Raw genomic sequence first — 18,823 nt, 5'->3', positions numbered from 1 at the left:
AAGAATCAGACAGGTAGTGAAGAGTGAGCTCACACTGAATTGAGAGTCAGTGCACAGGAAAACACAGAAACTACTGAAGGCCTGTCTGTGGTCACAAACCAAAGCTGTTTGCCTATTTCATTCTGGGAAGGCATTTCTGTGACTTATTTTTTGACAGTATCCTTTCTTTTACTCCCAAAATGACAGCTGCAGAAAGCCATAGTGAAACAATACCAAAGGTTGCTCAGATTTAATCTAATGCTTTCTAGCAGGCAGCGGTAGAAGCGCTGCAGGAAGCAGCAGCATTGTTTAAGCTAGGCTGAACAGAGCAGTGTGTGTCCTGGGTGAGTGTGGAGCAGGGGCTTTTCCAGCTCTGCCTCCCCAGAGCAAACTGCAGCTGTGGTTTCTCAATGCAGGGAAAGAGAGCAGCTCCAGGAGAGCCAGTGAATGCCAGCCCAGCCTGGCCGGCCATTGGACACACACTCAGGGCTGTGTCGGGATTGTGCCTGGAGCTCTGGCACCCCTCAGAGGCTCCTGGATCCGGGAAGGGGATGCCGGTGCCTGCTCCGTGGTGCCTCAGTAGATGATTCCCTCTGGCTCCAGCAGCAAGTACTTCTTCATGGACACGGGGATGGAGAGCAAGGGCACTTGTCGATGGCACCTTCCCGACAGCGTTGCCCGAATAGCACACCTGCACAGGTGCATCAGGGACCGTGGGGAATTGCTGCACACAGCGAACAAAGAGTCATAGAAATCCTGGTGCCGCTGTAAAATAAACCAAAAGTCTGTTTTAGGGCAACCAGAATATTTGGAGTGAGGATTTTTGAATTAAAGGGACAGCTATGTCAAAGCATGTCATTTGTCCCACAGTTTTGCCTTCTGACCACATATTTTCCTCTTTAATTTCTTATTTTTCATTTAAATTCTCCTTTGCATTTGCAGCTAACTCATCCTGTTCACAGAAATCTGACCCATGCAACAGAACCTAGAGTTACATAGTAATACCGATGTAATGTGGCCCTTTAAAAATATTTGCTGAATTAAAAGAAATATAAATATACATATTGAAAAATCTGAAAAAACACCAATCACAACCAGAATCTTTTCACTAGCTGAGTACAGGGACAGCTGAGCTCCTGCTGTACCATTGACAGGGGGTGCTCCAAAGAGTAACATTGCAATTAAAATATCAAAAATATGTATTTTTTCAGTGAGTGATACGCTTTTGTCAAATGAGAGATTGTAAGTGGGGAAGTCCCCATCCTCTGAGATGTTATTCTCTTTCAAAAGTGAATAACAATAATAATTACCTCTTTCTAATGGTTTGGTGTGGGTTATGCAAATAATAAGCCTGGATTTTACTCAGTTATAACCCTTGGAGAGCTTACCTCCAAGACATCCTCAGGTATGGCTGCTTTCCACTTATATGTCGATTTGATGTGTTCATAGGAGTTGACAACGACCTCCACGGCCCTGGGGTGGGAGTGGCAGGCTTGCAGCACCTGCAGGCAGGATGAGGAGAGCATGAGCAGCCCCAGGAAGGCAGGGCTGGCCGGGGTGCCCAGCAGCAGCCTGGGACAGACACAGCCTGACAGCTGTGACAGGATCGGGCTGGACATGCAAAGGACACAAGGCCCCTCCTCACCCCTCTGGTAAGCACAGCAAGAAGCCCCAGGCTCATCCCCAGTTTAAGACCATATAGAAATGCTGGCTTAGATCTCCACAGATGTCTAGATGGGGTGGGCTTTATCACCCAAATCTGGAGTTAGCTTGTTCATAGCTTGATTGAGTGACTCAACAGCAGGCAAAGCCAGGCAAAAAAATTCTTTCTTCAGCACATGCAGGTCAGGAACAAAAAAATTCCCATTATATGAATCAAAAATGCATTATGAGAGAAAAATTCTCAATATGACCAAATGAAGAGACAGTTCAGAAGTAAGGCTTTCAAGCCACACAAGGACCGTGACACAACTGTTCTGCCCAGTAATTTTAGCTCAACAGGAAAAAAATCCAGTCTATTGTCACTCATATGCAGAGAATAACACTGCATTAACCCAATTTTGTCTCATGCACTCACCAGGCTTCACAAAAAAACCCTGCAGACCATCCCTATGGGATGAATATCCTGCATTTTTACAGATGGGCAAATGATGGTTTGGAAGAGAGACACTTCATGCAAAAAAATAAGATGGAGGAAGAAGAGACTTCAGACCCTGCTCTCAAATACCCTCTAGGAGACTAAGCAGGGCCTGGTCATCCTGGGCTCAAGAGGGCAGAATCAAAATTTTGGCATTTTATTCAAAGGCTTCTGGTTGTTTGGCTTGTTAAAATTTTACATATATGGTCAGAGAACTGCAAACTGTTGCTTAGGGTGCTGGATGAGAGAGAATAAGTCCTGACTTCATCAAGCTTACTTAATTGTCTGATATAACAACACTCTTAGGTACTGCTGTCAGTGTCTTGGGCTTTGCAGGTGTTTAAAAACTTTCCAGGGGGGATCCTGCAATACTTTTTTTGGGTTTTTGTCATCAGCTTTGAACCCTTAATTCTCACATTTCCTGGGAATAATCCAAAGCTTAATTGGGATGCATTTCATTTTGAATAGATTTTTAAATGTCAGATGTGACAAACTGAATCAAGTGAATAATCTCTAATCTTTGGTGGAGACCATGAAATGCGCATTTCATAAAACTCAGTTAAACCTGTATGAAGCCAGGTTTGACAAAGGGATGTGGGTTCTCTGAAATGAGAAAGTGAATCTGAAAGCCAGGTTTGACAAAGAGATGTGGCTTCTCTGAAATGAGAAAATTAATCTGCTCTGAAAAATTAGGCTTCAACCAGCATTTAGATTTTGGCATTTCAGGTTGGTTAAGAGCAAAAATTAGATCTGTGTCTGGTTTCTGGTACAAGCAACTGTAATTTCACTTCAGTTACATGGTTACATGATACCACTCTTACAGTAGGGCATCTCATAATGTCTTGGGCATTCTGGGCCCAGACTGACAGGACTCCAGCAAATCCAGATTGTTTGGATCTCTCATCCCATTCCTGCTCAAGACACCACCCCTCTCCAAGCCCCTGCTGTACGAAGACATGCTTAACCTTGTGGAATTGCAGAGGGTATATCCTAGCTGCCCCATGGTTCAGTAGCAGCTGGTAGCAGATGTCTGGCTGAGCAGCTGGCCGCACAGATGTCACTTTTACGATATACTGTAAGGGAGCACAGCCATTGACATCCATGATGTTTGCTTCTGCTCCTGCCTCCAGCAGCATGTGCACCAGGACGTGATCACAGTTCCAGGCAGCTTTGTGGAGCGGGGATTTGAAATCCTCATCACGAGCATTCACTTCAGCTTTGTAGTCTAGGAGCATCCGGCAGATGAGGTGGTGGTCCTGGCTGTATATCTGATCCTTGTAGTGAAGGGCCCAGTAGGCTGCACAGGCCAGGGGAGTCTCCATGTAGGCATTGAGAGCATCCACCTCTGCTCCCTGCTCCACGTAAAAGGCCACGAGCTCTGGGACACCCAAACGTGCAGCCACGTGCAGAGGAGTCTCCTCGTCCTTGTTGTTTGTTCTTATGTTCACATTTGCCCCTGCCAAAGAAAGATGATGGGGGAATATGAAGGCAATGAAACACTTGTTTGGTCTTCTCTCTGTATGGGCCCTTCTTCCCAAGGAAAAGCTCGGGGTGGACTACTGGTGTGAAAGACACGTGTAAATGCAAATAGCATTGATCCTGCATTGGTTCAGTCTCCAGGAAAACTCTTAGAAACTTAAGGTTCTTGGATCCAGCTTCTATGCTGGCCCCAAGCAAGACCTTATCTGAATATTCTATTTCAGAGCAGCATGCAAGCCCAAATTTCGTGTAAAATGCTTTTTCCTATATAAATTGAGAACTGGTGAAGGAAGGAGATCATTACCCCTACTCTGAACAGCTCTGCTCTGTACCCTGAAAACACTCCCTGCAGCACCTCGTTAACGCCAGCCTGGATGAAAGGACATTTTAGGACAGATCCGTGGATGATCTTAGAGAGCCCATTGCCGGGTCCCCGGCGGGGCCGGATCCCGTTCCCGAAGCGCTGTCTCGGCTGGAGCAGCAGCACCATCTGCCGAGCGGAGCCGGGAGCGGGGCAGGGCAGGGGCAGCCGCTGCCTCTGGGCTGGAAACCCCCGTGCTAATGCTGCTGAGCCGCGCTCAGTGCTGGTCGTGTCCGGGGTCCCCGAGGCGGCGTCGGCAATCCGAGTTTGGAGGTGGCGACCAAACGTGGGGTCAGCGCTGATTGCTGATCCCCTCGCCCCAGCCAGAACTGCAATGGCCTGGATGGGTCCCAAGGGACACCACCGAGTGAGATGGCAGGTGAAAGATGCACCTTGGAAACTTTGGGGCAGGGATATTGACTGGCACCCTGGCTTCAGCTCTTGGGGGTGCTGCTGTGAATGTGCACCCCTGACAGGGTTTGCTCCAGACCTTCCCCACTCTATTTGGAGTGTCAGCATTCAGCTCATAAGGAAATCAGAGTTTAAAGTGTGCTTTGGGTGGAAGCGTGGCTTTTAAAGTGCTATTATGCTGTTGATGGGTGGGTGGAGAAAGCCTGCAGAATACATCCTTTCACTTGCATTCATCCTCTGCTGCGTTTCATAAGAGTACATTTGACTTTTGAGCTTTTCTATGCAAGCAAATTCAACTCCTGCTGTCAGGACTGTTTGCTTTGGGCAGGATACAACTGGCAGCATTTATTTTCCTTTCTACCAAACAAAATAATATGTATCTTTCCAGAAAAAGAAAAGCAATGTTGTTATTCATTTATGACTGCAGATTGCCTTGCCCACAAAGCATGGACTTTGCACTTGGCTCTGCATCTCAGGAAAAGCTTTCTATAACAACACATGTAACAAAACCAACCCAAAATCATTTCTATTGCCATGGCACAGTCTGATAAACAGGGGAGTCTCTCTGTAACTAAGGACTTGAACTCTATTTCTTTTACTCTGTCCTTTGTCACTGCCCTTCTGTTCAGGAAATAGTGTGTGATAAATATATTTATGGAAGAATTACATCTATTCATACCCTCATTTGTTGCAGATGACCAGAAGCATAATGTACTTTACTATGGGAAAACAAAAATCTTATATAATACCCTTTTCCCCCTCCAGGCATGAGTTTGGCTGCATTTATGACAAATGAAAAGATGGTACAAAAAACTGCATCCAGTTTTTCAAGGCCAGATCTCAAAAACCAAGCGGTTTGAAAAATTTTACTCAGGTCCAGGAAATTTGAAAAAGAAAGGAAATGAGGGCTGTCCTTTCATATGAAAGTAGCTCAAAAGTAAACCTAGGTGAAAAAGATGGAAAAATCCCCCAAGAGATACAGAAACTCCCTGATTCAGAGGAGCTCTGCTGCTGATGGACTGATTGGGCAGTGGACTGGAGACACTGAAATGGGAAACAATCTTGGAGTAAGGACCAGTGGCCAGGGAAAGGGAAAGATGGACGAGATGAGGAAACAGAATAGGAGAAACTTCCTCTGATCAAAGAGGTGAAGACAAGGAGCCTGAGATGAAGACATGAGACACCTGTGGATGGAAGGGATAAATGCACATCTGCTTTGAGAAATTGCCTCCTAAGAGAAAGCCCAGCCCATGCCCACCCCCTTTGGCCATGCCAGGAGAGGCACTCCAGAGCTTTCCCTTACCTCTGCAGAGCAGCTGCTGGGCACAGGGCATGGAGGTGCGTGTGGTGCAGAGGTGCAGGGGCGCCTGCCCGCTCATTGAGAAGCAGTTCAGCTTGGCCCCGTGGCTGCAGAGGATCTTGAGACACTCCACGTTTGCCATCTCACAGGCGATGTGGATGGCAGCTTTCCCATTGGGCCGGCAGTTGATTGTAGCTTTGTGGTTGAGGAGGACCAGAACACTCTCCAGGTGGCCGTACATGACAGCTATGTGAAGCCCAGTTGCCCAGGAGATTTTTAATTTGTAGCTGGGAAGCCAGTACCCTGTACAAAGTGAGAATGTGTTACCAGCCTTGGCAAAGACTTTTCTTAGGACTATCCACCTATTGAGAATAATTGAAGGGGAAGAAAGGGTTGGAGTTTAAATGTAATTTACTGTAATTTCACCAGCATAGTACACACAAAGTTCTCTCAAGCGTAACTTCATTTTCATTAAGCACTGTTACTGTGTGTGCTGAATAGCCTGCCTTTTGGAGAGATAATTCCTGTGTAGATGAACTCTGAAAGAAACTATTAGACTTTTTTGTGACTGATATAGGTTAAACAAATCAATGAAGAAAAAAGCTTAGATGGTTTGAAACGCCAACAGCTAAAAAACATGGGGGAAGTGGGGTCTCCAGCCTGGCAATAGCTGAACAAAGGTGGCATTGGAATGACAGCATTTATTTAGGACAGTGACTCAGCAGACAGCTCGTCCTACTGTTTCTGTGTGGGAGATGGCAGGATCTTGCATGTCAGCATCTGGATTCAGGCCTCCAGGGATGCATTGCACATAGATGACCCCTGGCAATACACCCCAAATACTGCCCTGAGGAGCACAGAGAGAGGAGATTGGATGTTGATAGAAATTAGGCTGCAGAGCCAAATAGAAGCAGTGACACTTCAGCATGAAATTTGGCTGCAAAATATTTGTATTTTTTCTCAGAAAATTTTACAGTGTTTTTTTTTATTTTTTTTTATTTACAAACAGGTGTAAGGCCAAACAACACAAGAATACTTGTTCCCAAATTAGGACTATGTGCTTAATGAGTTTAAGATACAGATACAGTTTCAGAAGTGATTACTATAATCACTTAAGAAAAGTAAAGCCTCATAATAATGTGCAGAAGGGCAAGAGAAGTCTAATTTTTTTAATATATATACAATGCCTTCCTCTTAGCTAGAATGTGATTATAAAATTCTTTGGGTTTGATTTATCTATTTCTCCTTGGACAACTGCCTGGCTGAAATATGTTATCATGTAAAAAACACAGAAAAATATTAGAGATGTAAAGTGAGTTCAAATTAATTCAAATCTTCTATTTTAGTCTCTGGTTTTATGCAATTTCTCAACACTAATGTCATATGTATACAGTTTTTACAGTATTCATGAGGTACAATCAGGAAGGAAACAAATTGCTGGTGGCAAGGAGAAATGGATTAAAGTTTTTCTTCCCTCCTAGATAAATTACAAGTATATTTTCAGAGAGGGGCAAGAAACTGCAGACCGTGTCAGCTACTCTAGGACCAAATTGTTGGGACTGCCAAGCCCAGTCCTGAAGGATCCCACACTGTGAAAGGCAAGAGCAGCAGCCCTGAGGCCCCGGGGTGCCTGGGCAGGGTGACAGCCTCCTCTGGGGACACTGACCCTGCTGACTGTGCAGGTCACACTGCCATCCTCCTCTTCACACCCCCCAAGCCAGGCACAGGGAAGGTGGGCTCTATCCCAAAGTCTCTGCATGAAGCAGAGCAAGATTCTTAAATCCCCTCCCTGTCCAGCTGCATGTGCAGTGTTCCCCCTTGCTACTGGTGTCCTGTGATACACTGTGGGCTTATCCCACAGAGGGCTGGGCCTTTCATTTATGGCCTGACACAGGCCATAAATTGTACATTAACAGCAGGAAAGTGATACTTAGAAGACAAGTTATCACATTTAATAGCCACAATTTTCCTGCTTGAGTACACAATGTATTTCTGTGCTGCTTGCAGGTGAGCTGTGCTCAGACATCCCCAGGGAGCCTCTGCCATGTCCTCTGCCCAAACCTGCTGACATCTCTGAGCTCAGAGGGACAGGGACAGACACTGAGCAGGAAGCAGATGTGCCCTCCATGGGAGAGAGACCTCATTCAGCTTCCCTGTTTCTGTGGCTAGTAACATAAAGAAGCCGTGCTGCAAGCAAGATCAGCATCTTTGAAAGCTCTCAGCCTCTTTGGAAGAGAGGAAGAAAAGTCACTCTGACACCCATGACATCTCTTTTCCATTTCATCACTAAGGGCTATGGCAAAGATCAGACTGCCAGAATGGTGGGGTGGTGAATTTTTCTCCCCTCTTCATCCTTGAGGAAATCCCCCTTGCATATCAGTTATCTATTCAGAACAAAAGTAAAATTTACATAAGTGTTTTGATAGAAGTTCTTCCTGCCTTTCAGACAAAGTGAATACAATACTGTGATTTAGGCCATAAGGGTGCATTTTCCTCTCTCTCTACTTTTTGGAAAACAAAGAGGATTCTTCAAAAGAGACCAGTTACTGATTGCAGTCAAATGATCTGTGATTAAAAATCTGTTCATTAATCCTGTAGTCTCAAACCACAACCAGATAGCATTTTAGTCTACTGAGGACAGACTAAGATCTATTTTAAGATAAATTCAGCACACTGTGGCTTAGTTCATACACTGTTCCTAAGGGAAGTACATCATGACTGTACCATCCTTGCCCTTAAAAAATCAAAAGAGCAGGAAAAAATCATTAAATAAGGGGTAAACACAGAAAAAGAGAAGAGATGAGATAGTTCCTTCTTTTTGCCACAGAAGAGAAAGTGCATTTGCTGCTCTGCTGCTGCTACTGGAGCTGTTTATCTCCACATATGATTAACTTCTGGCAGAGACTGACCATTACTGCTTCTAAATACACAAGAAGAGTCTGTTAGCAAGTAGGTCATGAAGAATGTTGATTTTAGCAAAGAGCAAACTTGGTTTATTGCTTTAAGTTGTAAGGTTTTGGAAGCTTTTTCAGTGTCTGGCTGGGAAATGGTTTGGGTTTTCTACACTCCAGAACAGATGTTGTGTTGATTGTTCTAGTTGTTTATTCCAGATTATTTTTCCTGTTTTGATAAACTACCACATCCTCACTTTCTGTCATTTGGAAAAATAAACCTTCTCCCATCCAGCAACATCCAAGATCCACAGCATTTCCTTAGTTCCCTTCAGCTAGGGAGAATCCACTTTACTTCCATTGAAAATGGAAGACAGGGGATATTTTATGTTTCTAAAAAGTCTGTACGTGTGAATGGGTTCATGCAAGAAATGCACACACCCCATTCATACACCTGCATGTGTCCATTCAGGGCTTTGCACCTGAGTTCTCTGAGAGGAAATGGCAAAGGGCTCCTGCTTCTGGAGTGTCCTGCAGCTGCAGCAGGGAGGTCAGCCTGGCTCTGGGCTGCCCCTCTCCAGCCCACACGGCTGAGAAGCTCCCCTGCTGCAGTGGCCCTGACCATGTGAGCCTGCTGGGACGCTCCTGCCTGTGGATCCGCTTGTGCTGCAGCTTCAGAAGAGATAAAAGGCCAGAGTTCCTTGGAAATCACTCAAACCCCTCTGCTTCCTGTCTGGGGAATGCTGCCACATTTACCTTGTTTGTAGGATGCCAGAATCAGGTTTTCATCTTCCACTTCAAACACTGTGTCCACGTCTATTTTCTTTTGGCTCAAGAGCTCTTCCAGTGTTTCAGAGTCATTGGACTTCAGGGCTTCAAGAAAAGCTTTTTTCACCAACTTTGCAGCTGCAGCTCGAGTCATTTTCCCCTTTGTGCTCTCTTCCTCTTTGTATGTCTCCTCCAAATCCATTTCCAAGCAGGTCTGTTTGTGCTGTGAAGAGGGGCACGCTGAGGTGCCTAGAGCACAGTTGCATGCTGAAGTTTCTGAAGACCAGAAGGTAATTTTATCACTCAGTCATGCTGATCTGCCTGTTCTATTTATATGAGGAGCATTTCGGGCGTCAAAATGCCGCTCTTGGATATCACCACGCTCTTTTGATGAAAGTGAGGACAGACACACCAGCAATCAAAACAAATTAAGAGTTACCTCCATGGGCTTCGTACATTAAGCTTCATTAACCACTGATTACCTTCTGGTGCTGCCCATACACTTATATTAAAAGAACTAGTCCTGGGTGTTGTTCCTCTGCTGGAGAAGCACCCACACTTCCTTTCAGACTGGCCGTGGCTGATTTATTGGCTGCAATGGGATGAGATGCTCTGCCCACAGATGCCTTTTAACTAGTGGAGTTCAGGAAAAAAACAACCCTAAAAAATCTCCAGGGCACTCTTCATGTGGGAGGCAACCCACTCTTCTCCAGGACAGCATTCTGCTTGCAGGTGCTGAGCTCAGGGGCAACAAGCAGGGCTCCTTGGAAGGAGAAATGCTGGGACAAGGGGGCTGCAGGGCTGTACAGCCACATTGTGGGGTGGGGGATCTCACACACTGCAGGGGGTTTGTGTGAGAATTAATCACAGGAGGCTGCTTGGGTGAATTGGCTCTTCTCCTTCCCCTGCTCGCCCTTCATCTAAATTCAGAACTTCTCTCTCACAAGCCCATCACCCACTAAACACTGCCTCCTCCCTGCTTTTTCCTGCTGTCTTTGCCTGCCCCATCCCTGTACTGGCAGCTGTTGGAGGATGAGGACCCACATGTAGCTAGCATGTGCTGCTGCCATGCATCACTTAGAAGTGGTCACACCTGCACCCACTGGGGCTGCTGGATGAGACCACAGCTAGAAGGACACTGCTTACCCTTGATTTAAATTGCCCAGCAAAGCAGACACCACCACAACTGCCATTATAAAGAAATCTTCGTGTTTCTCCTTCCTGTGAGTTTGGCTGCCAAGTGGGCGGATGGAGAGGCATGAGCAGGGTGACAGGGAGGTCAGAGCAGCCTCTCTGCTTGAAGGGTTTCTAGAGATTCCTCAGGCAGCCCCATCAGCACCTGCAGGACCCCTGTCCATGGCACTGCTCACCAACTCTCTCCTACAGCCTGTGCTCAGCAAAGGTGGTACCAGACCATATTTGTGAGCTCCTTCTACCCATGCACTTCTGAATGAAAAATACTTTACAAAAACAAATTTCCCAAGGTAATGTACATTGTAATAGACACAAGGGGAAGGAAAATGGCTTCCTCTGGTTCTAGAGGTCCCAGGCAGCTCACTTGTGTCTTTTGAGGCTTAAGAGCAGAGTCAGTATTGGACTCTTCATACCTTCACATTCCCTCCCACAGAACCACCTCCTGCCTACTTTGTTACTGTCAGCAGTGGATGACTTCAGGCTTTAAAAAAGTGTTGGTGCTTCCCTGGTATGAGGAGAGGAACAGGATGTGAACCCCAGATCTTACAGGCTTCTTGTTACCTGCAACTTTATTTTTAAATCACTATATTCCTGTAACTTTGTGGATGTACAAAGCACTGCTGTGTGGCTGCAATCAATTGTCCACCTCAGCTACACTTCTGATTTGGAGTTGATTAGCTTTTTATCTCCCATCTTTCATAAATGGTGTTACATGACAGGAGGATATTCAGTCTGGCTGAAAGATTTGTGTTGGGATATCTCTGTGCCTTTCTGCTGCTCAAAGGTTGACATCCACAAGCATGTTGCTGTAACAGATTCCTGCACATCTGCTGATCCACCGTGCTTGCTCTTGGTTGACAAGCCAGATGAAGTAATTTGTGCTGGCTTGGCCCACAGTGAAAGAGAAAGCTGATTAAAATTACCTTACATTTGTCATGGTCCAAGAGAATGTGAGGAAGGAACAGCACCTCAGACCAGATTACAACTTGCTCACCTTCATCAATTTGTGTGGCCCTGCCCTCTCACAGAAATTTTTCTTATCATTATGTTTAAAAGAGAGAAAGGAAGCAATTATAGATATGTATATTGCCTATATAGATGCCTACATGGCCTTAGTATTTTCCTGTAAGCAGTGTTTGGGTCTGATCTTGAAAAAAACCTACTCCTATGTATGGTTTCAGTGTAATTACACACAAGAATAAGGAAATGTTTCTATGTTTTGAATTGACAAACAAAAAGTTAGATAGTCTTTTTAAAGAATGAAATAAATATTTTTATTAATTTTCCTGAAGTATAGTCAAAGCATATATAATTTTTTGAATATATATAAATACATAAATAGTGTAAGACATGGGAGGAACAAAAGGAACCAGCTTTTACTATACATCTGTATTTTTGTTGCCTGTATGATTTCCTGCAGGCTTCTCCCTCGCCGTACCACAAGGTGGCAGTTTGATTTTGAAAGTCAACACGGATGCCATCCAATCCCCAGGTCTGCCAAATATTCTGAACATTACACTGTGAAACAAAAGCTCGTCCTTTGGTTAATATAAATGGCAGTTACAGTATTTACAATATTTGTAAGTTAGACTCGACGCCACTGTCATGGGTGCTGTGCATTCACATACTGTATCCAGTAAAAAAACCATGGTTCCCACATTTAGGATCAGTTGTCTAAATTGCAGAGCTAATGAGAAGGGACGCTTTTTCCAGGGAGACAGATCCTGCCCCCAAGCCTCCCTTGTGCTCCGTGCAGTGCCACACAGCGCAGGACAAACCACAGGCACACAGACATCTGCACCTCGGGGGACAGGCTGGATCTGCCCCTCAGAAGAGGCTATAGCAGGTCATAAGGAGCAGGTGTGAAGGTTACACAGCAAACAAGAGAAGGGCAGACAACATCTTGAGGTGCACTCTGCTTCCCACTTCAGGTGATGGGACTGCTGTGCCCAGCTTTCGCTGGGCTGCTGGGGACCCTCTCCATCAGCATTATCACAGGCTTATTCTAAAGCCCACTGAAGTCAAGGGAAGCATTTCCACTGCTTTCAGAGGGTCATGTCCTTTATTAGGTTGGGCACCAAGCAGCTGAGCTGAGCAGGGGACAGCTGGCTGGAGGTGAGTGCTGAGCACACTGGGGTGGTGTTATGAGGAGGATGATGGGTGGCACAGGGGTATGAATGAAAATCAGAGCTGGGACTGCTCATAGGAAGACAAAGACAGGCATAAGCAGAGAGTGAGAAAAGGCATACTCTGGCAGAGTGTGATTCCTGAGGAGCCAGCACCCCTTCCTTGGCACTTGCTGATATGTAGCAGCAATCTATTGGCAGACACATAACTCACAGCAATGCTGGGAACAGCTTGAATGGAATTTGGAGGTGAAACCAAACATCCTGAACTCTATGCTGGGGCAGGCAGGAAGCCAGCAGAATGAGAAATGCTCCCAAAGCAAGGTGGTGATGCAGGCAGAGCCGTGGGGCTGCTCCAAGTTGCGATAATGAACACCGTGGCAATCCCCAGCCAGCCTGCTCTGGAGCAGCCCTGCTCCTGTGGCAGCACCCTGGGCATGCAGAGAGCAGGCCCAGGGTCACCCACACGGGGGTGTCACAAAGGCTGTCCCTCCCCAGCTCCAGAGGGACTGCCCTGCAGCAGCGTCCTGCCAGGGAGGCTGGTGCCCAGCTAAGCAGGGCTGCTCCAGCAGCAGGAGCCACCGCCCTGTGAGGCACCCTGCTCTGCTCTGGGGCCTTGCATGCTAAGGAGGGAAATGTGCTGAATGCCACATCTGTGGGCCTAAAGCAAAAATCAGATCCTTGTGTTGATCCCACACTTTGATCTCTTCTGAACACCCCATGCTTGTAGAAATACTGTAGCGGCAGTGATCACAGCCCCTCACTTTGCCCTGGCCTTTACCTTGTGTATCCCTTGTGTTGCCGAGTGTATCCCTTGTTTCTTGTCTTCTTTCCAAGACTTTTTTTACATGGGAAGAGGCACAAGAACATTTCTGAAACAAGGATAAGAACAGGGAGGGGATGTAGTCACCCACTTGTGCCACCACCTTTCTCACAGTAAAACTTGTTTCCTCGGTAGGCACAGGAAAGCAAATAAAACTATTCAAAGTCAGACACAAGCCAGAGTGAGATTGTTTTGAGGATTATGTGACTCTTGCAGCATCCCAGTGCTCAGCTCAAATGAGAAAATATTTTTCCTCCTGTGCCCAAACATCAATACCTACAGCATAAATATCTGAGTCTTGAGTTTGTCACATTGTCTCCTGCAACAGTGTGTGGAAACACTTGTAGGGTGCAATTTCACCTCTCCCTTTCCAAACTGGATTAAGCCCAGTTCTCTTATTCATTTTGCACATTTTTTTGCTAATATTAATATTGATTTTTTTTTCCCCACTGCTGCAGATCTTTCTGCCAGACTTAGCCGTCATTGTATTTCATCTGATTTTCTTTTTCCAAAACTTCTGAGTCTGAAGATTACATAAATCATCCCCATGCTTCTTTCTTTATTTCTTATTACGAAAAAAGCTCTTTGGCTCTGCCAGGTGCAAACTGTCTTCTCCAGGTGCTCAGCTGTAAATCATCTTTTGAGAAAAATCATCTCTTTAAATTCATCCCTGTGACTGGTTAACCTGAGACCTTCTTGGTATCATTGGTTTTTAGTTCTCCACTTGTTTTTTGTTATATTATTTTACTTTTGTTCTCATTTGTAAGGGATAGAAAGAGTCAGATACTGAAAGGCATCTTGACATAAACTTCCCAAGTCAGTGAAGTACAGCTTCTAGGAACTGGGAACCTCTGCTCTTAGGAGAGTTGGGCTTTGTTTCCAGTAAAGCAAGAGTAATTTAGAAATATGGAGCAAGTGACATGCTTAAGAGTTAAGGTACAAATATGTTACAAAATCAAAAGTTGATGGAAACAATCCAGAATTTTATTCTCATGGAGGTTTTGTATTCATGGTGAAATCTTAGCCCATCCTTCCATGGATTTGGTTTTGGCTTTTATGCCTGCTCTTTGCATCTTCAGCTCCAGGGATCCATTTTCCTTTATTCCTGCACATTGTTCTAGTTCCTGCTATCAGTGTATTTATTAGCATGTTCAGAAGCTCAGGGTTGGATTAGCTATTGATATTGATGTGTTAGCTGTTAAATTTAGGGTATTTTACATTAAAGAATAGTTCTTCAAAAATTACTACTAAGATAATTGTTAGTTTATTGTCCTATAAAAAGTATGTACAAAATGCATTTTTTCTACAAAACCATTGAAATAAATACCATAGATACCAATTCAGAATGCTTGAAGGTTCTCTTTGATTCAAAGGGCATGAGTGTTGTAAACACGAAGCATGTACACAGAATTTAAAATCAAGTGGACAATATTTCTAAGACATGGAGAAAACAAGTCTTGCCTGTCTATGCTTAGTGGAAAATTCTCCTCATGTTTTTTGCAGTTTGATGTCTCAGTGTGTATGTAAAACAGTAGGTAGGACTTTGCAACCAAACTTAAATATGAATGTGAATCTTCACCTCTTCTTTCCTCCTGATGCAGTGAGGCATGGACTATGGTTTCAACGAAGCCTTGGGAAAGCAATTCTTTACAGACAATTATTCCTTCAGGGCCAAAAGAATTCATTGCCCAGAGAAAGTGCCTTGCAGGCAGCTGCATCTTCCCTTCCCACTCTGATGTGGGGCTGCTGCTGCTTGGCCGGGCTCCCTGCTGGGGCTGAGCGTGGCAGCAGCTGGCTGAAGATGGGAGATTATCATCAGGCTCTTCCAACAACTTCTGCCTCGCCTGTCAAAGTGAGACTTGGAGAGCTGAGATGGTGTTTATGAGATGGTTCCTATATATGAAATTATTCCTTTGGTATTAAATATCTATTGAATAAAGTGACGGGAGTTTTAGGACAGGCAAAGAGCCAAAGTGTGAAAGGATCTCCAGTTCTGAAACTGCTCTATAATGGCAGTCTTCTTGGATCAAAATGCTGATATATGAAAATAGAAACACTTCCAGCAGAAGCAGTACTGGTGTTTAAACAGCCACCGAAGAGCCAGCTCTTTGCTGGCCTGGGAATCGAGCTGTTCTTGCTCAGAAGGACTGAATCTGAAGCAATGCCGAAATAAAGCATAAGGAGGAATCTGCCGGAAGGGTGAATGTGTGGCGAGGGAGGAGGAGGCATCACAAAATCAGGCAGTGCATCGGGAACACGGCTGGAGGCAGCAGAGGGGCAGGGACAGCGCAGCTCTGATGTGGCTTCACCATCGAACCATGCCCACGGGGTTGTGCCAGGGTTTTTGATTAATGTTTTCAATCTCTGCTGTTGCCTGTGTTTCCCAACCATTTTGCTGATAAATCAGCAATTCTTACACAGCGGCTGCTTGCTACATTTCCAAGCAATGTAAGCTGTTAATTGTGCTCATTCGGGGTATTGACCTCTACCTTCCCTGAGCACAACAGATCCAGTTTGAAGATGCAGAGGTGACAATATAGCTGTGTTAGTCTAAAACAAACAGGATATGCACATCATCTCAGATGCTGGTTTTATTGGTAGTGGACAGGATAAATCCTGCTCCAAGTGCAGGAATTCCAGTTCTTATTGACAGACATCCAAAATGTGTATGAGTGATGCAAGGCTGGCTTGGCTTTGATGCTGTTGTGTGGGATGTGGAGCAAAGGGGATGAGAAGTGAATTATCTCCACCAGTGTGGAGTGCAGGGTGTATGAACAAACTCTTACACCATGGAATGGAGCTTAATATGTTTATTCACCACCCCAAGACCATTAGTATAAAAGCCAAGAAAATAAAAGAAAATATTTCTCATTTAAGCTTGCAGTTTCCTTGATTTACACCAGTTATTAAAATGTTCCCTGAGGAAAGAAAATAAGCAATGTTACCGTTTACCTCCTGAGCCTCTGAATGACTGAACCAGTAATATGGTAAAAACATCAACATCTTAAAGCTATTTATATTTTGATTTTCTGTGTACTGCTGTTTCTAACATTATATAGAATATGTATTGTAAAATTATGTTCACTTTAATGAGTCTGAGTTAATTTACTAGATCTGTATAGAAAAATGTGCCTGCAGTATTAAAAGCATTTTATTTCCATTTAAAAATCTGTTGCCATAGTGACCAATCACAACTTTCTCAGTAGCTTTGTCTAGGCATTGCATGTAGGCTTTATTTTTGCTTCGTTTTAATTTTTTTCTTCTGCATTCTCTGGGCCAAGTCCTCATTTAACTCATTTTTTATTCTTTTTATAGTCTGTCCTTTTCCAACCATATTCTCAATTAAATCATTTTAACTAAGTTTAAAATAAAGATCACCACTTGGCTCTACATTTTAAATCATTATGTAAAAAACTGGAAAATACAGGGCTGTGCACTGTGGGCTTTCTTTGTCGTCAACAGATTACCCAGACCTAACATAAGAAGTCCTGAAATATCAAAAGCCCCAGGAGTCTGACACCTTTTAGTATCAATATAGTCATGTCAAAGGCCTGGTGAATTGCATCTAAAACTGAAAAGCATTTGGAGAAAACTCTTAAATTTCAAGATATTTCAAGAAGATTCTTTATAATTAAACCTTTTAAAAAATCAACCCACTTATCATTCTGTTGCAGCACAAATCTTGTCAAGAATGTACTTCCTTCTGAGAAATGGTGACTTGGACTGGTGCTTTTATTCCTGGTTGAAATATATAACTTCTCCAAGAGAATAGGCTAAGAAGCTTTAACATTGCTGTTTCCTCTCCACTTAAGGCTGGTGAAAGATTTTTTTTACATGGGAAGAGGCACAAGAACATTTCTGAAACAAGGATAAGAACAGGGAGGGGATGTAGTTACCCACTTGTGCCACCACCTTTCTCACGGTAAAACTTGTTTCCTCGGTAGGCACAGGAAAGCAAATAAAACTATTCAAAGCCAGACACAAGCCAGAGTGAGATTGTTTTGAGGATTAGGTGACTCTTGCAGCATGCCACTGCTCAGCTCAGACAAGAAAATATCTTTCCTCCTGTGCCCAAACATCAATACCTACAGCATAAATATCTGAGTCTTGAGTTTGTCACGTTGTCTCCGGCAAGAGTCTGTGAAACACTTGTAGAGTGAAATTTCATTTGTCTGAAGATGGAAATCAAAACCAGATCAGACATACTCTGGAAACATTAAGTGTAAAGTAAAACAAATATAACCAGTGCTATAAATCTAATTGTAAAGTAAGCCAGATAAAAGAGGGCTACAAATAACCCTCTGTAGGAGAGTATTTGCAGTAGTAAAGTATAGATGTTTGTCAAAGGCAGTAATTTAATCAATATTTAGATAAGTGAGTTGATTTGAAGAACATGTTTAGTAATAGTATGCATAAATAAAAGTTCATTAGTAAATAAGGTATGTGCCATGCTAATGTTAGAAACTGCTTTCAAATACTATGCAGAAATAGAACATTACTGTTTTTCTTTTATTAATTAAAATTTTTGCTCACTTAACAGTGAAATCAAATTGTGATACAAAATCTGTTGTGCTATTCAGGAAACTAAATTTTTTTCCTTTTAATCCATCTAATTTCTCACCCTTGAGTCAATGGAAAGTGCACTGAAAGATCTGATCATCATACAGATATGCCTGATTCCTGGAGAAGAGTCCACAGAAGAAAAAGATAATTCCTTTAGAAAAAAAATCCAGCTTTTCCTTCTAAGGATATTCTGGTCTCACTTCAAGTGACTCACTAAAAGACTAATCTCCCCAAACCATTTTTATTTCATTATTGCTTACTTTCTTACAAGTGATATGCATTGTTCACACGTTAAAAACTCTGAGAAAGTTGGTGCTGCAAAAAGTGACTGTAAATTCCCAAAGTGCTTGCAATCTACAGTGCAGTGAGTCTCTGAGGGAACACTTAGAGGAAGGTTTCTGTGATGATGTGCAGTTCTCTGACTGCTGTTGGATATCCAAAGCAGAGTTGTTCAAAGAGAGAAAACTGCCCCAGGCTGAAGAGATAAACCCAAAATATTTGGTTTCTCCCCAGTTTGGCCATTAATGGCTGTGTTCCACTGGACATCATGTAAGGGCTTGTGGCCCCCAGTAATGAACTTCTTGCCCAAACCATTCCCTCCCAACACCCAGAGGCTGCTGGTGACCAACACCCTGGGAGACATCCATGGCACTGCATTGGCAACCTAGTGGCATCTGCCCCTAAAAGTGCCCAGTGTACTCCTAGGAGATGGAAAAGAGTAGGAATTGGAGACCAATCTCTGAGGCAGCTCCATAAAACACAAGAGACTTTAGGCATTTTAGGACTCAGAG

The 18,823-nt window shown here is 44.0% G+C and overlaps 1 protein-coding gene across 1 annotated transcript; it reads right to left on the bottom strand.

Moving 5' to 3' along the window:
- Positions 1-555: 555 nt before the first annotated feature.
- ASB4 (ankyrin repeat and SOCS box containing 4) lies at positions 556-9,528 on the bottom strand. Its single transcript, XM_058026302.1, has 5 exons — positions 9,315-9,528; positions 5,671-5,970; positions 3,082-3,572; positions 1,368-1,481; positions 556-744 (listed from the first exon to the last, which is right to left on the bottom strand). The coding sequence occupies exons 1-5, from the start codon at positions 9,526-9,528 to the stop codon at positions 556-558; spliced, it is 1,308 nt and encodes a 435-aa protein (XP_057882285.1).
- Positions 9,529-18,823: the final 9,295 nt, after the last annotated feature.

The sequence above is a fragment of the Melospiza georgiana genome, chromosome 1 (assembly GCF_028018845.1).
Source record: "Melospiza georgiana isolate bMelGeo1 chromosome 1, bMelGeo1.pri, whole genome shotgun sequence".
Taxonomy (NCBI): Eukaryota; Metazoa; Chordata; class Aves; order Passeriformes; family Passerellidae; genus Melospiza; species Melospiza georgiana.
This window is presented reverse-complemented; position numbering and strand designations above follow the sequence as displayed.